The sequence below is a fragment of the Piliocolobus tephrosceles genome, chromosome 1 (genome assembly GCF_002776525.5).
Source record: "Piliocolobus tephrosceles isolate RC106 chromosome 1, ASM277652v3, whole genome shotgun sequence".
In the NCBI taxonomy this organism is placed as follows: Eukaryota; Metazoa; Chordata; class Mammalia; order Primates; family Cercopithecidae; genus Piliocolobus; species Piliocolobus tephrosceles.
The window spans coordinates 54,582,664-54,607,996 of record NC_045434.1 but is presented as its reverse complement, the minus strand read 5'-3'; the positions used below and the strand labels follow the sequence as shown (position 1 = coordinate 54,607,996).

Sequence of the window (25,333 nt, the reverse complement as noted above, 5' to 3'; positions counted from 1 at the left end):
TACCTTTGTGCTTTCAAAAATCACACTTCATAAAGGGCATTTATTCTACAGAATTAAAGTTTACTGAATAATAAATATACTTTAAGTGATGCAAGCTGTCAAAACCCTTGAATGTTGAAGTTAAAGCTGATAGCCCTTCATAATTTGTGTTGCTTTGGAAAAGGAAAAGAAGCAGAATGAGAATGATTAAGTAAAGGCAATTTCACCTTCCAATTTCTTCATCTTTGCCTATTTGTCATAAATAACAATTTAAATATCCTCGAAGGTTAATATTTTCTGATTTGATATGAAAGTACAGAAAAAATTAATATATTCAGGCATAATATGAGGCAACAGAGACTGAAGCATCTTATTTGTAGCAAATTTTATTTTCAAATAACCATAAAAGGTATCCAATTACTCTTCAGGTTAATTTATAAGATCATGCAAAATGTAAACAGAAAGTTCCAAAAGAAAAAAACGTTCCTGACAATTCTAATATGTGAGGGAAAAGTACACAGAAATGCACACCAGGAACTTTCTACATATGGCTAATATCTGGATCTTTATTCTTGCTTGCTTTGTGTTATCTTAGCACAAGATAAAATGTAATGCAAAGAAGCAAAAAATTAATCCAAGGGAGGAGAAACTTATTGATGTGATACATGATAAGGGGAGGGTTAACTATGTTAATATTCACAGAGAAATGTTGCAAGTAGGGAATGATGTTAGATAAAATTATCTTATTCTGCAACACAGTTAAACAGAAATTTAGTTGTGGCAATAATGTTACTACTTACATCATAGTCATAGACTTTTCCTTGAGTATCATGCACAGTTCTGAAATTTCCCTCTCCCAACCTCACCACCCGCCCCCCCCCCCCCCCCCCCCCGCAACTGCCAGGGAACCTCATAAAATAAAATGGAAATTTTTCCAGAGGGCATTTAAAATAATATTTTAAGTTAGAATTATAATTTATTTTTAAAATAAGGTAAATCATAATATTATTCTGAAAATAAACTGTTGTGAGGGCAGAGCAAGTATTATTAAAATGTTTAAAACAATAGCAAACCATTAAACGAAACTTCCTATTTTTGACATTGACTGGAAGCAAAGGGCTGTGGCTTTACATTAGAGGCATTTTATTTGTATTAATATTGAGAGTTTGTTCGCAATTACTAAAAACAGAAAATATATCTAAAAGGCCAATCCAGAGTTTATCTACATATGTAGTTTCAATGAAAATTCAATGATATTTCTTCAATTTGGACTAAGTCCTACTGTGCTTATTTTGCCCTGTTGTGGAAGAGACTACAAAATGTTAAAGCTATTGAATGAGCTCAAGGGTACACAAACTCTCTACAAGTAAAGCTAGCTTTGTTTATAACATAGTTAAAATTTAAATAGCAAAACTTCATACAAAATTAGGTGTTTATATTTATTTTTTACAACAGTATTATCCCTAATATTCTCTTTAAGAGCCTAGAATGACATGATTCCAAATTTCCATTCCAGAGCTTCCCAGTTCTAATGCTTTCCACCACAATACGCCTTGCAGTCACACTGCAACAGAAAATGAGATGATATTTATATGTGGCTAATAAAAAACAATACTTTGGCTCCCAAAAAGGGTTATTATAAAAGAATGTATGGTAGTTTCCACTGGGATTTTGCTAAATAAAGCTATTTATATTTTAGGTGATGAAAAATCACCTAAGTTTTAAAAGTGTTTGCTTTGGGTCCTTTATTATGGAGTTTTATCCTTATTTGAGGTATCAAAAACCTACCCACTATGTAAGTCAGTATTAAGGTGGCTATTCAACCAAAGCGCACAGACACTAACTCTCAGTGAAGCTTTTTGCCCAAGATCAATCTGCCAGAAGTTAGACTAACCCAGGCAATTGGGAGGTAGAAGCTATGAAAATTTAGTGTCCTGCTCTCAACTAAGAGGTCCACATTTTTCTATTCCACACCGAACAGTAAGTGTGCAGTTGCCCAGACTCAAAGACTGTTTTACATCACAGTAAAGCACAATAGACCTTACAACTCTGCCTCACAGGCTTTCTCTTCCCACTCACATAATTAGTACTCCTTTCTCTTTCTCTCTCTTTTTTTTGGTTTTAAAAAATGTGCCTGTTTCAAATTTGTATTATTTTTTTCAGATGTCTAATTTCAGTTGTGTTCTTTCCCTCTCTGGTCTCTTCCTGCATTTCACATACCAGACAAATATTTAAAGGTCTGTAAAACCAGGCGAAGTTCCAAAATACTTCTAAATGAAATTGCCATAGGTGACAGAACAGCGAAAGAAGGCAAGACTGTAGGGCAAAGATTTGAATAAACTGGCTGGAAATGCATTGGAAAATATTTCAGCTGCTATAGCTGTGGATGAGGTTTCAATGAGGCATACACATTCAAGTTACTGACAAAACCAACATGATTTGTGATCACTGAAAATAGTCTACTTGTCATGGTGCATTGCTTTTTTTAGTAGTAATAAGTTGCTGTCTCTTCTTTAAAATTTTTTCTTTTTAGCATTCAGGAAGTGAAAGCATTTAAGAAAACATTCAAAATTCTGAGAATACATGTAAGTGAAATATTTAATGTCTGTCATTCATAAAAGTTACATCATTTACATAGGGTTCATTTGTATATAATAAAAATTTCATCATAATGAAAAATTTTCTGGAAATTATATGTTAGTTTGTTTAACATATGCTTTGGATATACAGCTAAATAGGAACAGCTAAAAATTTATTCTTCAAATATTCCCTTTAACAATTAAAAAAACCTCATTCCTAAATATTTGTCTGTCTTTCCATTTGCTTTTTTGTTTGTAATAATCATATGTAACTTGAACTATGCAAAGATTGGATCTTTTTATAGTTCAGAATATATTTGTATACTTCAATAAATTTGTTCATTGCATAGCAAACATGTAAACTCACATAGGATCTATAAATTTTACCCTAGTAATCTAAAAAAGTTGCTGAAATTTTACCCAATAGTTTATTCTAAGGTTTATTTTGTTGTAATTTGGGTTCACTTTATTTTTTATTTGTAATACATGTGGCAATTGAATACAACAAATGAAAATAAGTCATGAAAAGGTAAATCCAAGTAATTTTATCCTAGATTACCAGAATTTAATCTCATTATGCTGTTTGTATTTTTTCATTAGTATAACAAGTTGTAAATATACTGTGCTGCCTCTTTAAGTGTTCAAAATTAATTTCAACAGCATGTGTTTAACATAAAGTTAACTATGTTTGCATCAAATAAATGTTTATTAATGAAAGCTATTTATCATACAAGAAACAGCAAAGATAAGTCATCATACAGAGGTGTACACTAGAGGTGACATATGTAAAAGTGCATGCAGAGATTTCTGTTTAAAAAGGAAGTAATAAACAATAATACTAAAATTACTGGGGTTTGATCCCTATACTCTTAAATGGGTGATAGCTTTTCTTTGAATTTACAGTTGGAAAATGCCATTAACAGGACTAATACACATTAGCAAGCAGGTGAAATGAATGTTTTGGACTTTATTTTACAACTATTTGTGCTTGACAAATGTGTGAAATTTTTTTCAATAATAATTTTTTTCAAATATGGGGTGGGCATATTACTGCCAGGTTGCTCTGGTTTTGTACATGGTTTATCTAACTTTGTTTAAACCACATAATTTCAGGCCTTCAGTTGTGTTAGACACCATAAAGAACACAAGTTTCGTTAACATTCGGTAAATGACATTTAAGTCTCTCTCTCTCTCTCTCTCTTTCTTTTTTTTTTTTTTTTGGCTCAATAAATTTTTTAATGTATGATTATCATAACCTAATAGTGTCTTTGTCTTCACTGCAGTGGATTTCCGATCAAACTTTTCCCCTTCTTTTAATACTTTAGGGAATTTTCAAACGTCGGGATGTTTGGCTGTAATGCCCCAAGATTTGTTCTCCCTGAAAAAAATCATAGTGACAATTTATTAACTACAGAGCAACTTGGCTTTTAGGGGTCTGCAATTTCTATTTAGATTTACAAATATCCATTTGTGCTCAATAGACCTAACATGAAATCTTAATCATATTTAAGGTTTCTTTCCATGCAATTACTTTATATGCTAGTTAGCCTTTTTATTCTAAAAATTGGACTGAGTCAAATCAGTGGGGCATTACTTTTATTATAAGCAAATATATTCAAAGGTATTTCTAGGTTGAATTACATTGCATGTGCAACAATGTGCAACATTTCATATGAATCAGAAGTTTGGAAATCTAAAAACTATTTGTATGTTTAAATATTTCTAAAAATTTTGTATTACCATTGAATAGCTTTTATATAGATGCTGGAACACATTAGTACAGTTAAAACTTATATAAAACTGATGGGAAAGAAAACTCCTTAGATTCAAAATGGTTTATTCACACAAATTTAATAGGATATATCACAATTGTTTGGTCCATAAATATTTAGGGGAAATAGTTTCTATACAATGCATTTATCAATAAACAAAGAAACATGGACAATTTTGCTAGACCACTTACTGTACTATAAACACGAAGCTCAATATATAAGATTATTGAATTTATCAACTATATTTGAAAGAGTGCACAACTGCTTTCTATGACATGTTTGTCCCCTCTAACAGGATACACCATAAAAAGAGTTTCAGAAATAAGAGGTAAAACAGTACAAAACTAGTGAGGTGTCAAAAGGGCTTAAAACAGTTAATTTAACAAACAACACATATATCCTGATTTTTCACAAACTTACTTCCAAGTTATATCATAAGGCACATAGGAGAACTGAGTTATAATTAGTCTACTTAATAAAGTAGATCTATAGTACCATATATTGTTCTGTCAAAGAACAAAATTTATAAGTGTCAATATTTTACCTGTAAAAGTGTATTAATAAGATCTCAGCCTTACCAAGGTTGTTTGGTCTGGTTAGTGGTAAATGCCCAAAATGTAATAGAAATATGAAAAGTCAAGATTTAAGCTCCATATAAGATGATAACCATACTTGCTAAATATATAATGGCAATCACACCTTTCTTCTGTTACAGTGTTAACTTATCTTCCATCATCTTTTTTTTTAAAAAATAAGCTACTTTCTGTGCTAATTTTCTAAAGACCCTGAGCAAAAGTTACAATAATGCACTTTAATGTGGGCAGTGAACTGTCAATATGTAACCACACATTTATACAGCCAGAAGGACACCTTTAAAATCTATTAAATAGCCACTTCGACCACCAAAGGAGATTTAAGGGGTCCAAAAAGTGGAGAATATGTGCAAAGTTATTCTTAACAATCCACTAAAGCAAGACATATATCTTGACTTCTTTTTTATTTTTTTTAGGAAATCCACAATCTAATTGGTATTTAACTACAACAGAAGCGTAATAGATGAACATTCACCACTGCCCAGACCATTAAGATTTTAGCTTAAATTAAAAGAAAAAAAATACTACTGTAAACTAGGAAATATATTCAGATCAGCATCCACAAGGCTTCTGAGTTTATCTACTTTAAGACTAATAACTTCAAATCTCTACTATCAGAAAAATTATTTTCAATACATAAGTCAACCTATGTCAAAATAAAATAAAACAAAACAAAACCAATTGTTGGTATAAGTCTACCAGGCTGGGTATTTTAAACATTATTCATAAAGAATGCCAGATACAATATCATGGTACAGCTGAAGCCAATTAATAGAGCTATTAATTAAATTATACTGATTTTTTTACTTCTTAAAACATTATATTTTGCTTATTTCCATTTTCCCTGGGAAAAAAAGTAACTTAGAAAGAATGGTTTCCGAGCTATTGATTTTAGCTTTAGGAGGTTAAAATTATGGAATGTCAAAATCTATACGGAATTTTCATGGATACACAGGGAGATTAAGTATTTTTCAAATGTTGAAAAATAAATAGTCAAGTAAAAAGTTTTTAGAGTTGTACACCCCTAAGAGAAGGAAAAGTCACATTCCTGTAATAGATTTCTCACCTAATTAATCATTACTATTTTAAATGTCTGTAGTTAATGCTTTTATTTCATCATATTCCTCACTTGAATTAGCAGTTCAGGTAAGAAATAGAAACACTAAAAACAAGTTTTCAATTTTAAGATTTAAAAAATGTAACGTTTTCAAAACTCCATAATCACACATACAATTGCAAGATTTAAGAAGTAACTAATTAATTATCTGGTTCTTTATTAACCTAATCATTTAACTGGGAATATGATTATTTGCCCATAATAATACCACTCTTTTTTTTTTTCTTCGAGATTCTGGAAATAAGTAACATACAATTTTAAGAGGCACTTACTAGAATTATTCAAAAACTCTCCTTACCAACTGAAAGAGCTAATTAATTAAAAAAAAAAATCCAAGTACACTTTGTAGACAAAATATATTCACTTAAAGGAGACAATACTGTAAACTCATTTGCCAAGTGGCTGCAGATGCTACACACCAAGCTGTTATTTTTATTCCCCAAATATCTTGTGGGTTAGAAGAAAAAAAAAAAAAGTCTTGTAAATAATAAAATAATAATAATTAGAATAATAATAAAAAGAAGAGGAAGAATTTAAAAAAAAAAAAAAAAAACCAATGTTAGAAAAGGTTCGTTAAGGTAGTTTGTGAGGGGCTTCCGGATTCGTGGCTGTCCATGTTAGAGGTCACGGATGTCACTACAGTGATAGTGGGATTGGTCAGGTCTGTTAAAGTGGTCGCAGTGCCGGGTGGAGTGAGAGCTCCGCTGTCTGCTGAGGGCGGGGCCGGAAGCGACGTGCCATCAGCTTTATCAACACCCCCATTCTCCTGCCGCAAAAGGTTCCTTCTGAATTTGGCTCGTGCGTTTTGGAACCAAACCTGCAAACCAATCCCAATTGATTTCTTTACCGATGTTCATTTTTATATTTCTTTTCTTTCTCTCTTTTTCTTTTTCTTTCTTCTTCTTTTTTTTTTTTTTTTTTGGATATATGTTTCTCCTTTTAAATATAATTGTTTGTTTTTCTTAGGAGGAAAGGGGCTTTTTTTCCTTTCTTTTAAAACAAAGTTATTCAAGTAACACTACGGATTTATTCTCTCTCAACTGCACTTATTCCATCCTGTAGCATTAACGAGTGCCACTTGGAACAACTGATGCTTAAGCGGATATACCATGGAAATGAACACATGGTGATAAAGAGGGGGAAATACACGATGATTCTTCAACTGTTATAATAACTATTGAGAAGGGGCAGGGCCATTGAAAGTATGGCAAAGAAAGAATCACTCATATGAAATGGACATCACTGAAACAGACTTCAGGCCATTCGTGAGCTCAAAACACGGTATATATTCTTCACACAGAAAAAACTCCCAGGGTCACAGACCTCAAACAGCCTGAAACTGTTTAGCAGAATTGAAAATGCCTGCTATTTGTCACCAAGAAGCGAGAGAAGATCACAGGTGACTTACAGCAACCTATTATAATTTCATTACTTATATGTTCTTACCATGATGAGTTTAGGAAATCAATTGGACAGCAGAACTAACTTCCAGTATTTTGTTTTTAATTATGGTTTGTTAAGGCAGGAAAATACTTGCTCCAATTGGTTGCTGAAACATTAACCATACTTTTAGCTTTTCAGGAGTGGAAAAAAGGTTCCACCTGAATTTGGAAGGTGAGTGAGGCTGCCAAAAGTTTGCCGAGTTAACACAGTGCCAACCGGTCCCTCTCAAGTCTGTTCACTGAGCATAATATTAATGGAAATCTATAGAGCCACAGCCTGTGCAAATAACATCACTCACATTTGCACAGCAGTGAGTCAAGCTGTGCTGCCTTTGGAGGGCCCATCTCCACATACGTAGAGAGAATGTGGCTGTATTTAAAAAGACACTGGGTCTCTGTTTGGGAACCCTCCAGGAAGCCCCTGCAAAATCTCAGAACATCCTCTAGGGAGATAGCTAAGATAAACTAGTAAGAAGCAATACAGGAAATAACTGCATCACTCCAACCAGGGAAGAGCACTATTTTTACTGGCAAGGGGAAGGGATATGTATGCACAGTCAATGATGCACGTGTCTTACCTGCAAAACTCTTTTGGTCAGGCCTGTTTTCTGGGCAAGCTGCTTGAGGTCCTTGGCATCCGGATTGTGGTTGATGGCAAAGTAGGATTTCATGGTCCGGAGCTGGTGGTGCTTGAAAGAGGTTCGCATGCGCTTGGTCTTCTGTGAGGGTGGATAAGGCTGCTGGTCCCGGTCCAAGTGGTCTGCCTCATTCTCATTACAACCTGTTGCAGTAACAGTGAACAAACAACTACTCAGTGGAAATTCTTGCATTAGCTGACATGATGGCAGGCTGTATGACACTGCTATGGTAATAAAGCAGCAGTGAAAAATGCTGTCAACCCAATTATGAGTAGTATCTAGACAAAAAGAAAGAAGATAATTGCTAAAGTGAGCTGAACTTGTCTGTTAATGCAGATACAACCAAAGTTTATGCAATAGAAAAATATTGGTTAAATCCTCTCTTTTGCTTAATGGTTGCTAGAAGAATTTGAGAATATGAACAAACCCTAAGTAGTAAAGTGGGAGTGAGAGAGACCTAAGAGAGTGAGAAGAAGAAATCCTTTTCTAAACAGTTATTTGTACCAGCTTCCCATTGCCCACACTCACAGTGTTTTAAGACTCTACCTTTTGTCTGTATTTCTGGAATGAGACACACTGTCTGAGGTACTGCTTTTTGTCATGAGACGTAGAGAAACAAGTATTACCACTCTCTCAAGTCTGAAAGTTTCTGAGAGCCCGCCAACTAAGGAAGCATCTAGGTCAGTTCTAATGGTTAGCCTTTTCTCATATTCCTAGAACTCTCTCAGTCAGGAAAAACTTAGAAAAGGCTGAAAAAGGAGGAGAAGTTAGAAATTTAAAATTTGTGAATTTCTTACATAAACATAAGAATATTATTTGTTTCAGCGTTTAGCTATGACTGTTTAACGCAGAGCTATACCAGAAAGAAAATATTTTTCCCCTGGAGTGATTTTAATAAATATTTCTGAAAGAGAATGAGCCCAGACTTCCCTTCACACGGTTCATGCCTGAAGCGCTCCCCACAGCTCACAGTTGAGAGACACTGATGGTGCTTATTTCTAGGCTCAGATCTTAGTCCCTTTTGCTCCAGATGTGTGTGAGTGGGATGTGAGCTGTGCCCCTGGCTGGCCTGGCAGAGAGAGGGCGGCATTTTCTCTCCCCTTACAAAGACTTTCTCAGCACCAAGGGCAAAACAACCCAGTCTTTGAAACCAGCCAGAAAGTCATTATCCCCAGGATGTAAAGCTGCACATTTAAAGGGTCATTTCCAAGAATCTACTGGCTCTGCATAGGAAACACAATTGTAAAATGAAAACATTTTGTGAAATATTTACACAACCAACTTCAGCCAACTTCACACATTAAAGTGCATGGCAATTTTTTTTCTTTAAATTCTTCCTTCAGATAGTTATATAAATTTAGATCTAATCATCCTGCCTTGTACTGCTTTATAATAGAAAATCTGAAACCAACGTGACCATGTCATTCCAGGGAGAAAAAAACTTGAATCTTAAAAAAGGGAGGCATCCCTTAATATTAGCTCTTCCAATCTGCTTAATAAAATGTTATGTGCCTGGTAGGCTCTGTTTATAATTACTTTTTAAAAACTATTCAGCAAATCAGCATATTTACAGAAATAGAGAAGTTTTGTAGTCATCAACCAAGAAGTCAGCCACATATAAAACTCACTTAATAAGAAATTCCTCCTAATGTGAAAAGACTAGATACAAACAAATGTCTCCTTTGTTTGTATTTCCATAAGACGCGTAAGTAGGAGGACACACTTGGCAAAAGAACAGGTGAGTCCATTGGGGGAAATGACTATACCATATTCACCTTTGGATTGATTCCCTGAGTCAAACACAGGGGCAGGAGCTCAAGAAGCATTCAATCAAGACGTTGGGCCTTTTGTTCATCAGTAAATTACAAGTGGGTATTAATGCAAAATTAAATCAACTTGAAGTAGAATCCAAGTCAGATATACACATTTGAATGTAAAACGTAGGCTCCTTAAACTCCGCCAGAAAGGGTACCATATGTCCAGAGATAACAGAAAGAGTATGCGTTACATTTTATCGCATTTTGGCCCAGTGGGGATACGTCAAGTTCAAATATTCGACAGAATTGCACTTTCATATCCTCAAATGGATGAAACAGCATCTCTATGACCTACTATAAAACTATACTTATCTCCAGTAAACTGAGCCATATTTCATAACCAGATTATAAATATACCCACAAAAAATAGTCAAAGAGGCACACGTTAGTCGTCAGAGGGTTCTTCAAGTAAGATTTCTCTCCTATCATATGTAACATGTAACCTTTCCTGAACAACACATCAAATTGAATTTTACACTTGGGACAGAAGACTTGGTGTTTAAATAATGCCCTTGGCCATCTTTCCCCCATTCCACACCAGGGTAATATATACAAATGAATATGATTCCCAACATGACTATATAATCATTAATTCTTAAAATGAAATTTATGAAAAATAATTATAGTAAAATTCAATGAAATTGCTTCCCTGAAAATGCCTTCTACATCCATTATTGCTGATTAAAAATTCAGCAGAGCCTTTCAGTATGTTTTAAATACAGTTATAGGCCCCGTTTCCACACAAAATACATAATCCAATGTGTAAGGAGATAGCTTGTTGGGTCTTTATTAAACAGATATTACTATATATGATTTTCCTGTGACAGGTTATCTCATATTATGCAACTTAATCGAGAAATCTATTTCTTCTACAGAGTAACAGTGCATTATCTGGTGTTATTTATGTTTAACTACACATGCATTATATAACTTGCAAATGATTGTTTCCCCAAGGCCTGTTTCTATAGCTATAGGGGATTTCCCCACTCCCCGAATTATGAGATGAAATGATAACTCTTAAAAGTGTCTTAAATATCTACCTGTAAGTTCACATATAGTATTATAAAGTTAAGGAGAAGATCTAAATATTTTATTTCCAGTCACTTACGTGATGGTCACCCATCCTAAAGTGAGTGTCTGCTGTGAAGGTATGTAACCTTCTGAGAATTAACTGATCCCTGGAAGACCACTAGGGGTCAGTGCCAGGCTAATTTAACCACCAGGAACCTTAAAAGTTTGGATAGGAAGAAAGGACTTAAGGAAAGGATATTTTGAGAAGTGGCCAAAGTTTAATCTCTCAATTAATGTGTAAATTACACAAATAAGAGCTTCCTATCCTAAACTAAATCTTCTTCTCATCCCTAGAGGGCTTTATTTCAAGTTACAATTTCGGGTAAACTTTCCATGTCTCTTTCTAAAATATTTGCCTGATTAATTTGCACAGAGGTATAAACGAAACTAGGGACATTCTCATTAAAAGGCATTTGCCCTATGGCAAGCACTAGCTGGCTTTTGCCACGTTTCACATCTTCTCTGAGATTCTTTGAATCACAAACATGTTTTCTGCACATTTTGAAAACCTATTCTTATGGAAATTATACTTAGTTTAGTATCAACCTTACCCTTTATGAGACTTGTTTACATTTAATGTTTACATTTAATGAGAGATGGCAAGATAAAATCCAAAGAAGGCTAAAACAATGAGTTAAACTGGATTTTATTTTTTACATGTTAACATGTGTTTAATTTGCTGAAGGGTTTCTTTCCCTAGTTTTGTAACAAAGTGGCATCAGATTCACAAGCACTGTTTTAAATGATGGCCTGATTTCTGGTCAGGAATCTTCAAACCAATTCCCATAGATAATTTTAACCTGATCTTTAACATACATGTAGTATTTACTAGTATCTCTGGGGAAAGTCTAGAAAGGATGGAGTAGATGTTAACTAAGAGGCATCCAGTTTGTAGTGGTGCAAGGTACAAACTCTTCGGGCTAAGGGGGCCTCAGCAATTTTTCCCTCCTTTGGGAGCAAGACAAAAGTGACCTTCTCCACAACAACTTGTAGCAGCATTAATTTGCAAACTAAAGACCTAAGGGGCTCCAAAGGATTCTTTTATTCTTCTTAAAAATAAATTTGTACACTCTAGTTATTTTCAGAGAAGTAAAATAATCTAAATGCTACTGTTCTTAAAGTTCCTTGGATCTAACATGAAGTAAGATCCAAGGCAAAATCAAATTTAGCTAATTAGATTAAATAAAGAATAAAAAAGTCAGGCTTATCTGCTGTTTGGCTAGAAATCTTCACCCTTCTGAACTTTATCCGGGCTAAGAGATCCCTTCTTTCCAAAAATATCTTTCTAGTTGTGTATGAGTGGCTCTCTCTCTCTCTCTCTCTCTCTGTCTCTCTCTCTCTCTCTGTCTCCCCCTCTCATTAGGGCATTAGGCCCTTGGTGAGTGGCTTGAGATTCCAATGTCATCTTCTATTAATAAAGAACAATTAGTGCCCTGCCTGCCCTGCCCTGGGGACCACGCATCAAAGAAGATGAAGTAAGCATGCTGGGCAAAGTGGCCCCTAACCAAATCTCCCGCCCCAGCACAGCAGGGGCCAGTGTGAGGGCACGGCCACTACTGAGGGTTGCCAAAACCTGGGGCTTCGCCCGCTGCCCTCATACAGATTGACCGACCCTGGTGAGATTTGCAGTGAGCCGGCAGGTCCTTTTCTTTTCATCCAGCAACCCTGGTATGAACCCCCTAGGGACAAGTGCTGCCGCACAGTGTTCCCCATTGCTCCCCATTCTCCTGGCAAGGCCACCTGCTATGCTTGCCCATAAAGGATTCTCCTCTTCTGTTAGATCAGGCGGTATAGAATCCCAGGAGAGAGCCTAACAGAGGTCTGAGAGAGCAACCACTCATCCTGTGTGGGTTCTCCTGAAAACTAAACTCAGAGCAGGACCCTTAGCTCCACATTCACACTGGCTGTGTGATCTTGGGCAAATCACTTAACTGGCTGGACGCTGTTCTTTACGTTGACTAGCAATGTCAGGCACCATACCAGGCCCTGTGAACTGGAAGAGAAAAACAGGCAAAATCCTGTGCTCTGGGGTGCCTGTGCGTGGATCTGGGGGCATTCGTAGTAATAGAGTGGGGTTGCCATAATACGGTCCTCAACGTTCCTTCCAACAGAATGGTCTCCCCTGTCCTGAGCATCAGTCTGCTGAGATCCTCAGCCAGGTCTGGGCCAGGGCACTGAAAGCCAAAGCAGTTAAGTTCCTTAGGCTCCCCAAAAGTTAGCCAGGACTTTCTAATACCTCTTTTTTTTCCAGTGATTGGGACTCACAAAAAGAGCTTCTGTTCTGCTCAGAGTTAGAGTATCATCTGCAGAGTGGATCACCATCCTCACCTGGAGGATGGGAAGTGGGGGCCGGCTACCAACAATGGGAAATTGATGCATGTGAGATTGACACATGATAGGCGTGTCCCCCAAAGCAAGGAAGAATGTGTTCTTGACTTGTTGCCTGCGGGTTGTTTTTAATGAAGAGAGAAGGTGATTGAGTATAGATGAATGGTCTGAGATACCATTAAGCTTCCTCAGGGGGCCTGACCTGAAGGTTCTTTCAGTTGGCCAGGGGTCTGGATGTCTGGATGGTCTATCACACCGGGAATGAGACGGCTGGATGAATATCCTGACTTAGGAAAGACACAGGCTAGCTCAGCTGTGGAGAGTGATTCCCACCCCTACAACTGCTTTTTGCCAAGATCAGGGATTAGGTTTTTCAACACTCTTGCCAACCGTGTTCCTGATTAACTTTGGGCTGGTGACCACAGCCTCTGACCCCTCTAGACAGACTGGGGTTGGGCTCTGAAGACTTTTTTTTTCTTCAGTATTTAGGAAACCTCCTCCAGGATCTATAATTTGGCCTCCACAAAGAAATTGCCCTGGGGCTGTTTTGCTCCAACTGAGAGCCAGAAACTAATGGGCTCATTAACTAACCGGCAACAACGTTTTGGCTCTGCCTGTTTGGGGGAAGTCACTACAGCCCCATAGTTATGGATGTGTTTTTTGCCACAACCTAAATAAAGTGTTGCCTCTCCCTCCCCTCCCTCCTCCTCCCTCTCTCCCTTCCTTCAGAGTGACAGGGGGTTGTGGTGAGAACAGAGGCATCGGGCAAAACACACTCTTGCAGCAAGACTTTGGACGGGGAAGGAGCTCTAAGAAGTTTCCTCAGGGAGGCCGGGACTGCGCCAGGGGTGAGGATAGGGGGCACACCTGAGTTGTAATTGACGATGTCCACTCCCAGCGCTGGGCTCTTCCGCTTCCGGGGCCGCCCCTTCTGCACGGTGCCCGTACCATTGAAGTAAGGCAGGGCCAGGCCGCCGCTCTTGGCCGCCAGCTCCGTGTAGCTCAGCTGCGGTGGATACTCTCCTTGCAAGAGGGTCTCGAAGTGGGCGCGGCAGTACACCAGGCTGTCCTTCATGCCGAAATGGTCGCCCGTGGTCAGAGTCTTGTTGCAAGTGGAGCAGGTGAAGCAGCTCAGGTGGTAGACTGAGTCTCGGGCGCGCATGACCATCTCCGAGGCGGAAATGCCAAGGTGGCAGCGGGCACATCTCTGCACAGAGAACCTTCTGGAAGGAAACAGTTAAGTCAGGTTGCTAGTTGAAGCAAGGCAGAGCCATCTCCCACCCGCGACACCTGGGCTTGGTCTGCAGTGGCCTCAGACTGGGACCTGGTAGGGTTCCGGGAGGACAGGACAGTGGGCATTAATTTTATTTGACCATCGAACTTTTCTGATAAACCAAGACAGAGGATCTTTACATTAAAGTCAGAAGAATCGGGCAACTAAGTCTTAGTTTTCTTCTCTGTAAAGTGAACATTAAAACACATTTTTAAAAAAATTTAAAAAAGCAAACCACTAGTTAGAACGATCTAACTCACAGTACTAGAATATTAAATTGCCATGCCAAGTGAAAACAGTTAATCAATTACAAAATATTCTATGAATGAAGGAAGATACAATTATTCCTGGATGTGCGAGTGTGCGGGAAAACATGCCGACACAGTCCTGGAAAATGACGATTTTGTAGAGGAAAGGTTACTATTTTTTTAACCACTTATCTTGTTTGGGCTGAGAGCGGAGCTAGGTCACCTGCACATAGTTCTGTCTTTCCCAATCCAGAAATATAACTGAGAAGAATCAATAAAGACGCCTGCTGCTGACTTTTCTCTCCAATCTGGCGGACATGGTTGTAACTAGCGATAAAAGGACCCCGGAACCGAGTGGCTTGGGTTTTGGCAATGGCATTTATTCCTTTTCATAGTCATTTACAGAGTCTCCTGCCACCTGCGAAAACCTAACACTCTGTTGCTGCTGCCCGAGCCACTAGTTCAGTTTCAAGGCGCAGAACTTGCCCAATTCGTAGCAAGCGGAAAACAAAAACCCAGTAAAGTCTCAGTCGACGGAGACCACGTCCATTTACTCTTCCCCAGATTTCCCCAAGTTCCTCCAGCCAAGCTGAGAGGTGATGGGAGCGCGTGGTATTCGCTGATAGAGCTCTAGACCTTGAACGTCCCTCCCACCCACCCTCACCGTCGGTCAGGGAGATTGCAGCTTGAAGGCATAGGCAGTGGGCTTCCCTGGTCTTCGAAATGATAACCGCACTTGGAATGGGGCAAAAGGTGGGAGACGGAGAGGGGATTCCGAGCTCAGGCAGATAACCCCGCCAGGTGTACTTGGGCGGGCGTAAGAAGTGGGGGTGTAGGGGAGTACCTGTAGTAATCCTCCTTGCAGTAAATGCTACCGTCCTTGGCAAAGCAGGTGAGCTCGGACTCGAGGGCCAGCTTACATTCACAGCACTTCAGGCATCTCAGATGCCACTGTTTGTCCACAGCCAGCAGGTAGTACCTGTCCGAGATCTTGCCCCCGCAGCCGGCGCACAGGGCGGGCTTCTCCGGGCTAAGCGGGGGCATGCCCTGCAAAGAAAGCACACCGCAAGGCTGAGGAGGGCGCGCGGTGTCGCCGCACGACGCGGGGTTCTCCCCTAGGAAGACCGAGCCCAGGGCGTGCAGGGAGCGCGGCAGGGGCCAGGGTCCACTGCACAAAGGCAAAAGTCGGGGAAGACATTTGTGATTTCTCTCTTTACGGCTCGCTGGCTTTCTTCCGTATCCGCCTAAACCGGCATTCGCGTCCTCCCGGGACTATTAGCCTAAAGACATCCCGGCCATCAGAAGCCTCGCTTAAAAAGGACTGGGAGAATATTGACTATAGTTTGGTGATCGTTTCCGAATTCAAATAAATACAAGCTAAAAATTGTGGCTTTCGACGCACACAAAATAAAACAACGGAAATGATTGGGGAGTGAATGGAAATTTCAACGAGCACAGGTTATTTTAAACAAAAAATATTACAGTTTGATTTCTCTAAATTCTTATAAGCAGCACTGAAATCAAAAGCAAAGGGGAGATTATTGGACCTGTGCTCATAACTTGGTCGACTTTGTTTTGATTGAGATATATTTGGCAGACCCCGCTGTTTCCTAATTTTCAGGACTATTGGTCCCGTTCCCAATAAGTGTGTAAAGTGGCTGTTCCGAAAGAGGGTCCGTTGTCCAGCCCGCTCTATACAGTCCCCTCTTTCCCTAACATTAACAGGCGTACTGAGACCTTTGTCTTGAAAATCAGTTTAGTGCCCAAGTTACGCTTCCCTTCTGGGTCCCACTGACCCGACTGAGGATGCCCCAGTGGCCCCACCTTGAGGACCCCAGCCCCACTGCAAAATTTGGGTTTGGGTTGCTACTATTTGTTTTTAAACGTGATGACCAGAAAAACGGAAAAGGAGTTAACCTCCGGACATTTCCCTCACGACTAGCAGAAATGGGTTGAACTTCCCCATGAAATTTCAGCGGGCCTGAAAAAGTAAAGTTTAGCCCTTTACTCCGACCGGGGCCCTGGCACTGAATGAGTGTTACAAATATAGACACGTTCACCAGTTGGGATACTTGCCCGGACCCAAAACCCAGCTGACAGGGCTAGAGCAGTCTCCTGATTAGTTTGGGCTACAAGTTCTACTGTGGTACCAAAGGATCTACACAGCTATGTTTGGCTGAAATCATTTCCGGAGACTTCTGTAGTTCCCCCCCTCCAGTTAGTAATCGGGAAAGGGAAGCACTTAGATAAGTAATTGGTTTTCTTTATTAGGAGGACATAACTTTATCATTATGGATAGTAGAAACAGTGGTAGTTGATTAGCTTGTTTAAGGGTTGGTTATAAAGTTCATGCGTTTCGACTGGGTGCCGCGCTCCTTCGTATGTTTTATTTGACTTCCCCCTACACATGACACCCGCCCGGTCCCGGCGCTAAACGTAGTGCTGTCTCGTTAGAGGGACTGAGTCAGGATGCTAGAAACCCTGAGATTCTCTCGTTTAGGGGTCCCAAGACCCGAGCGTCTAGAGAACTGGAAATGACCCAGTCGCGTCCGAATCTGCTCCAAAGGTCCGGTCATCAGGGCCAGAGACTAAGGCCACCTGGGCTCCTGCTTGGCTCGGACGCCTGGGCAGCGCGCTGTCCTCTTATTGCTTGCGCCCAGCTTGCCCTCGGAGCTGCGGATCCTCGCCGGGGAGACTCCCGCCCCGGAATCAAGGGAATCTTGAGGTCTGTAGAAGATAATGCCACCTCCCCACTCCACCTCCTCCCAGCTCCTCTCTCTGCTCTTTCGGAATCAGCTGCGACAGAGGACAGCCAACTAATGCAGACATTTCAATTCAGAACAACGACCAATTCTTAGCCCTGCAGACCTAGGTGGACGGGAGAAAACCCACCCGCCAGCCTTAAGCGGACGTCTCTACGACCCGCCGCCCCCGATCTCCTCCAGCCAGGGAGTCGGCTTGGCTGAACAGAGGGCACAGGGGTGCCCGGCTCCCGCCGCGGGGGAGCCCTTCCTTACCGCGTCGCGGCCGTTGAGCTGGGCGCCTTTGGCCAGACGGGCCTCAGTCTTGGATCTGCGCTCCATCTCCTCCATGATGCCTTGGATGTGGCCTCCGGAGATCCCGTGGAAGAGCATGGCTGGGGGGCGGAAAGGACACGAGTTGTCTTCTGCTCGGCACCCCACTATTTCCATATACACACGCCCGGGGCTTTCAGCTCATCCGAATGAAGGAGGCAAGGGACTCGAGAGGGCTGCGCTGTGGGAGCGCAGAGAGGCTCGGGGATGGAGGGAAAGAGGGAGAGAGAGGAGGAGAAGAAAGAGGCGGAGTGGAAATCGGTCTGGTGGGGGAGCCTAGGGGAAGCGAAAAGAAGTGGGAAGAGTGGTGGTGGGGGAAGCCTCAGCGGCTCCCTGAAGGAGATGTGCAGAAAACAAACAATTCGGGTGGAGGGGAAAAGAGGCGTAGAAGGCGAATCTTACTGCTCTGAGAGATCGAGTTACTAATGGGAAACAACTGCAGCGGGGGGAGGAAAACAAAATCTGGTGAAGAAAGAAAATAGTTTTGAACACAAAGAAAGAAAAAGAAGTGCTATTTTCAGCGTTCCCTGACTGCTTGCAAGTTCCCAGTTCCTGTAGGTTGGGTTGGGGACTGCTCCTGCCTGAGCTGTGTCCAATTTGTTAAGAGACTAAAGCCAGCCCATTTTTGATAATTTAGTAGGAGGAGTTCTCTCCCCGGAGCTGCCACGGATTTTTATTCAGACAACAAAGACCTGTCATACTCCTCTCAACCCCCTGGTGATGGGCAAGCAGGACAAACATTACAAAGGGGTGGGGGGATAGAGAGCGGGGAGGCAGGAGGAGGGGGCATTTACCTCCCCCACAAAACACACACACGCGCGCGCACACACACACACACACACATCCAAGAGTTCCCAGCAGTCATGTTTTAAAGGGGAAAAGGAGCTCTTGTTGTCCCCGCCCTGGTGCAGGAGGCCTAGAGCCCGCCTATTTGATCCGAGTTCAAGATCAGACCTTGGCTCAGGACACACAGAATATCAACTTCAAACTTTGGGTTTGCTCCTTGTGGACTTTTTCATCCCCAGCCTGCAGGACTGTTACCAGAAATGCATAAATATTGCGCAGAAATGTAAGCACTTTACTGAGGTGGAGATGATGTTGGCTCCTCTCCCCCCCATCCCATCTTCCTCAATCCACTTTTAAAAGCAGCTGTCTGACAATGCAGGTCTTTGCCTCACCTCCTTGAAGGCTGGAGACCCTACTAGGTGTGGGCTTCATCCAAAGTGGAAAGGGCGTTTGGAGCGTCTACATTTCTCAGGGTTACTTTTGGCAAAACAATTTTCTTTGAGAAAAGCAGAGTGTAGGGGACAGGGCATGGACTTGAACACATGGGTATGCAGTTGAGCCTTGGCCATAGGGCGGCTTATTCTTTTCCCCGGTTCAGGCTTGAAGGAAGGCTGCCGGAGATTCTAATGTCTCATTTGAAACTTGCCAATGTGGGAAGCGACTTGGGGCCTCCCGGGAGCTTGGCGCCTGCCGCCGCAGGACTGGGCACTAGCCCCATAGCGTGCTGCTCCCACTACCCTGGCAGGACAGGGGACTTGTAAAACTGGGCGCACCCGCACATTCAGAAGGGTGTGAAGGGGACTCTTTGCCGTGGAGGAGGGGAAGGTGAGAACCGATAAGCAGAATGGCAGACCTGCTCCTCACAAGAGGTGGGATTGTTCTGTCGGCCTCTGTTCCCGGTAGCGGCGGCCCCTCCCCGGCCCCATTAAAAAGTGTCCACAATACTCTGATATTGTCGATTCATTCAAACAGCCACAGGCCCCCTAGGGGCCCGAAGCACTGCGGCAGGAACCAGCGTGGCTTTACCCAGAGAGCAGGACGCGCGGGCCTCTCTCTGCTCCTTTCGTCCGGGTCGTCAGCCTGCGTTCCCCACTACTTCCCGCCGCCTTTCCCAGGACTGCGGTGCCTGTGTCCTGGCACATCCCAGACACCTCAGAAGAGCCGCCGGGCAGCAGACCCACTTCCCTCCGCCCGGGGGAGCCCGACGGGGAACTGTGGCCAAAGCTAGAAAGACCACGGGAGAAAATCCAGGGAGAGAGGGAGAAAGGGAGGGAGAGAAGAAAGAAAGAAAAAAGGAAGGGAGAGGATGAGAAGAAGGGAAAGGAAGGAAGGCAGAAATAAAGCGAGGGAGGAAACGGCCCCTGGTGCAGCAGCCTGACTTCCTGTCCCAAAGCGTTGCCTTCTGAGGCTGCTGGAGTGGCCTCTTCCATGAAACTCAAGACTCTAGTGCTTCCCCTCCTTTTTTCTCAGGGTCAAAAATAATGTTATTTGCAGACTGGACTCAGTTTAGGTCCTCCGGGTGCCAGAATGCAGCTCATAAAACACAATTTCACACAAAAATGAAGCCAATCAAGTGAACTAAGCTGGAGACATCCCCCTCCTCCTTACTTTGGCAGCTATACCTGACAGCAGGGCTGCTATTTACTGTAAGTAATGTAATTAGCCCCTTTGGATGGGAATCAATGAGCTTTTCAAACCCACGTGCACACAAGAAGGGCCCTGAGGAGGGGCTGGGGGCAGCAGTCCTTTCAGAGACAGCAGGTCCTCTCACAAAGGGGCAGATTGCCTTCACACAAGTCAGAGGCTAAACTGACTCAGAGCTGGAGGAGGAGAGGGAGAAAGAGGAGGAGGAGGAGGAGGAGGAGTCTCTGCGAAGTCCACTCAGTCAATTCACCCAAGGAAGCTCCAAGCAAAAAGTAAATACAGGACTTCAACTGACTTTGTCTAGTTTCTGTGCTAAACCCTCTCCCAATGCCCAAATGGGGCTGTTTGAAATTAGGTTTGGTTCTTGTTGCATATTGCCCCTACTCAGCAAAATCAACAACAAAGAAGGCAAGAATACCACTGTTTCCTTGCAAGAGATAAAACTTTGGAGACTGCATGCAGGGAAAGTTAAACAACTCCAGGAAAAAGCCAGAACTTTACAGAGTCTCCAGGGAAGCCAAACACAGAGGTTTTGTAAGCCCTCCAATCATCCATTCATTCTTCGATTCCACACATATTTGTTAATCATAGGTACAGGCAAGGCGGAACACCTTCTGCAATCAGTTTCCAAGTTGAATCCTAGCTATTGTTGCTCTTATAAAACTCAGGTTATAAGTTCCTGCATTCAGTGGCATTTGCTACTTCCTGTAAAGAAGCAAACTGCCAGGATTCTTCCTTCGCCGCAAATGCAGGAAGTCCGGAGAAAGTTGCGGGTGGGGTGGGGGTCTGCTGGAGTTTGGGAGGTCCTTGTTAGCTCTGCAGAAATAGGTCCCCATGGGTCCAGACCTGCCTCCTCTAATAGTTCCTAAGGAGGAAGCCCATGAAGAATGGGAAGGAATGCCCTCAAATTGGGTGTGTGACCCTGGGTTTTCTACTTTTTGTCTTGGAGCCCCCAAGAGAGATTGCCTAAGAGCTCCCCGCTCCTCATTCTCAAAGGACTTTAAGCACTTTAAATAAAGAGAGCATCTTTGTACTCCTTTCACCTCTCCAGCAGAGGGGCTGAGGCCCGGTGGCTGGTGACAAAAAAAAAAAAAAAAAAAGGAATGTTCCCCCTTCTCCCAGCTCTAGTCTGAATGGCCCGCAAGTGTTCTATAAAAATTAGAGTGTTCATTTTTTCAGTTCCTGGGCTGAGCCACTTCCTCACTTGATGGGACAGGTGCATGTGGTTCTGTCTAACCTGCATCGGGGATAGGATCTTAAGTCTCCTCTAAATTCAGAGCTCTACCAGGAATAATGGGGCAGGTCCCTTGACCAGCACTACTCTCCCTCACAATTGAGCACACGCAGTCCACTAAGCTTTCTTTCCTTTCTATTCTGACAGCACTCATCCCGCTACTGTTGCCGCTTTTAGGAAAGTGGACGGCCAGACTATAGTGGAGCACAGTAGATGGAACTGAGAGTTCGAGATCTCAGAATCTCTATGAAGGTCAAGAAGACTGCAGCGCCCTTGTCGCGGGCTCAGGTGGGTCTACCTGGGCAAAGAACCCGAGCCCAGTAGAACTCCCCAGGGGAGAGGAAAGGGAAATTAAATCCACAGGACAGTTAGGGTTGAGAGGGAAGAAGTAAACAACAAATGTGCATCTTTTGAGAGCAAAGGTGACTTAAGGTCTCTTTCTACCTGAATTTTGGAGGCCATGATTCTGTGCCTCTAAGTTTGCCCTTTAAAGAAGGAGGTGTTACCTTTCCTCCAGACCCTGTTAAGCTGGTTAAGGAGCCCCTTTGGTTTGAAAGGCGAGACTCTTAAAACAGTATCCAGCTTCTGGCAGTGTCCTGAGCACCCCAAGGCCCAGTGAAACGTCAGCGTCATCCTGAGGCTCGGAACCATGCGTTCAGTGCCATGCCACCTGTCCCTGGATGCCCGGGCTGCGCTGGATGGAAGGTGAGAGGATGGCCGGGACACGCTGGGGCCTTTCTCCAGACAGTGGAGACTGAAATACTCTATGTGTAAAACTTCCCCCTACACCTAGGTGGGCAGATCTATACTGAGGCTGCTACACGGGCGCACTTCTGATTCAGTCCTACTAGAGGGGCCTCCCTCAAGACAAATGGAAGTGAGCCAAGCAGAGCTGGGACAGGGGGAGTTCGGCTGCCTGGAAAGGGGGACCTGAGGCCACGCTCTAGCTGCACACCCTTGCCAGTTTCTCGCTGGGCGGTACTCCCCGGCCAAGGCCCTGCCCCTTCGCACGTTCTCTGCCTGCCCTCATCCTTCGTGACAAAAAGCCTCTCGCCGGCTTTTGCTTCCTTCAAACCTCCATCCTCTATAGCCCCTGGGCTCTTCTCCCCAAAGGGGACTGCGCCAAGTTTAGAATACAGTGCTTCTGAAATCTGATGCTCTTTTACCTGAGATTTGTTGCGCCGCCTGCCCTCAGCTCCACAGAAATAAAGGGAGAAGTCCCGCACTGCGTCCACTGAGATCCCGCGCAGAAACTGCTGCGCTAGGTTAGGACTGAACAACAACAAAAGAATGTGGGTGAAGCCAGTTTCCAGTTAACCCCTACACGGGTGACAAACGGTGTCTTCTCGGCCCCCACTTCCATCCCTTCCAAGAAAGAGACATCCCCAGCAGCTCAGCGGAGGGTCGGGAGCGCGTCCCTTGCACCGCTGACTACTGGAGGATCAGTGGAACCAGGACCTCTGCCTGGCGCCCCGGACCCTGATCCTGAGGAAAGTCGAAGACAGTCAAAGAGAAAGGCAAAAGGAGGGAAACGAAGGTTTCAGGAATCCTATCAGGAGACTGAAAACGAATGTGTTTTTTTGAGCCTACGAAGCGCGGTTTAATTTTTAAGACAAACACACACTCCTCTTCGTTCCACCCAGCGAAGGCGCACACACACGCACACACACTCACATGGCATACGCACTGGCCCAAGGGGCAGAGAACATCATAAGGAACCTGGCACATAACTCACCTGCTTCTAGAGTGGTACCGTTCAGCATTCTTGGAGGAAAAGGAGGGGATCACGCCGTAATGGTGGTTGCACTGGCAGAGAAAAGCCGCGCATCAGCCGGGCTGTACGGCCCGGCTTCCCCAAGCACCTCCTCCCATCCTGTGGGGCGCGTCCAAACCGCTCCTCCCGCGGAGACCTCAGGTAGGGACTCGGCTTGGAGCAGAGCCGGACCTTCCTCTGGTAGGCTCCCAAGACGTCCCTGAAACTCCCGGCCGTCCGGGCGCACTCCGAGGGCAGAAAACTGCTCCGACTAAAACGTCTCCATCAGCGTCTTACCTTGAGGTCCAGATGTCAGACGTTTCCCCCACTAGAACTCGGTTCTTGGCGAGGAAAGGCGGGAGGCGGCGGCCAGGGGTGCGGGTCAGTCCTCGCGTCTGGCTGAGGGTCCCTGTGTTAATCCAAATAAATAAATAAAGCGTTGGATGAAAATTAATTTCTCCCTTCTCTCTCTCCCCCGCCCCGTTGGAGTTGATCTGATTCCCTCACCTCTGACCCTTAGCTCTCTCCACCTGTCTTTTATTTTCTGTTTATACTTCCAAATCGGGAGGGGGAGGAAGAAGGGGTGGGCAGAGGGCACAGACGCGGGCCGGTGCCCAGAGAAACGCTCTGAGACTGCGTTCAGCCCTTCCAGCCTCTCAATAATCAGAGGAGGTGTTAATGGAGGACTCCGCGGTAACTGAACCTCATAAAGCCCAGAGCATCTTGAGGCTGGGGCGCAGCAGGGGGGCTGGAGTCTCGCGGCGTGCCCTGGGCTCCCGGCCCCCCAGCCAGCTTTTGCCTCCCTGCAGCTTGTACCTAAAAGATGCTGCCGCCAGCTGGTGCCTGCATAGACGGTGGATGGGCGGTAGCTCCTGCGGGGAAACTAGGCTAAGCCATTGATTGTTCGCCCACTGCGTCCCCGCCTTCCCCTCCCGGTCCCTCCTTCACTCTCCGCGCTCCCGGGCTGGCTATCAGGAACCCAACACTGGGGAGTATTCTGCGCTCGAAGTCGGCGTTTGCGGCAGGGTCAACAAGAGAGCCGGGGCATCTCTTCCTCCCGGGCCCCGGCTAGGGGTTGGGGGTGGTGGTTAACCTTCCGGGAGAAAATCCGCACTTGGACCCGGGCAGGCAAAGGTTCGAGGGGATGCAGCCAGACCTGGGACGGGGCGGAGGCCACATTACCTGGTGTCAGGTTCCCGAGGGGCTGCGTTGCCCAGCGCGCAGTCAGGCCGCGGGAAAGTGGAGGGAGAACCGGGAAGGTGGGCCTTGGGCCAGTTATTTACTCATTCTCCCACCCGGTGCGCCCCTCACAGTCTGAGATGGGGAGGCGGGGGATTACAGCAAGGCTCCTGCGCGGGTGGGGAGGAGAATATGAGCAGTGAGATTGGCCGCTCCAAGATGCTGCTCCGGGTGATGGTGCCGCCCTGCCTACCCGCCCCTCCTCCACGTGCCACCATAGCTACTCCTTGGCGGTGCGTGGCTTGGGTCCAGGGCGCAGTGGGCGGGGTGGGGGGACGCCCGCTTACCTCCAAGCAGCTTGCGAAAACCGCGTGGGATTGCGGCTGCACGTGGGGCACGTGGGGGTGGACGCCGCCTCCACGCCTGCCCCACAAACTCTGCCATACATTTTAGGGTCGGAAGGAACAGACCAGGAGCCGGGAACCCGAGCCCCCTGGCTTTCTCTTTTCAACCCAAATCCGGGAATATCGCTCGGAGTACCTCCTACAAGATCTCTCTTCCTACCGAAACATTTAGCTTCGCTAACTAGTCCCACCAGCCCGGTCAGTCCCACCAGTTTACCTTTCAATCTTCCCCACGCCTGACTTTCCTCTTTCCGCCCTGACCTCCTTAGCTCTTTCTTCTAGAATATCCCCTATATCGGTCAGGTTTCGCAGCCAAGAAAGGACAGTCCTCCCGGATTCATCTTCTATGCTCATCTGCGAGGCCATAGAATGGATGGACGGTGATACCCACCCAAAAACTCT

General features: G+C 43.8%; 1 protein-coding gene across 4 annotated transcripts; it reads right to left on the bottom strand.

Moving 5' to 3' along the window:
- Window positions 1–349: 349 nt before the first annotated feature.
- LHX9 (LIM homeobox 9) lies at window positions 350–23,379 on the bottom strand. Of its 4 annotated transcripts, none has more exons than XM_023224735.1 (6): window positions 23,331–23,379; window positions 17,875–17,993; window positions 15,702–15,904; window positions 14,204–14,559; window positions 8,061–8,263; window positions 5,711–6,857 (listed from the first exon to the last, which is right to left on the bottom strand). In XM_023224735.1, exons 1-6 carry the CDS (start codon window positions 23,356–23,358, stop codon window positions 6,600–6,602), a joined length of 1,167 nt encoding a protein of 388 aa, XP_023080503.1. In that variant the 5' UTR covers window positions 23,359–23,379; the 3' UTR covers window positions 5,711–6,599. The 4 variants fall into 4 exon arrangements, with proteins under 4 accessions (XP_023080502.1, XP_023080504.1, XP_023080503.1 ...); XM_023224733.1 differs by lacking the exon at window positions 23,331–23,379 and adding an exon at window positions 12,936–12,939 and having other exon boundaries at window positions 6,324–6,857; window positions 14,202–14,559; window positions 17,875–18,771; XM_023224734.2 differs by lacking the exon at window positions 23,331–23,379 and having other exon boundaries at window positions 350–6,857; window positions 17,875–18,771.
- Window positions 23,380–25,333: the final 1,954 nt, after the last annotated feature.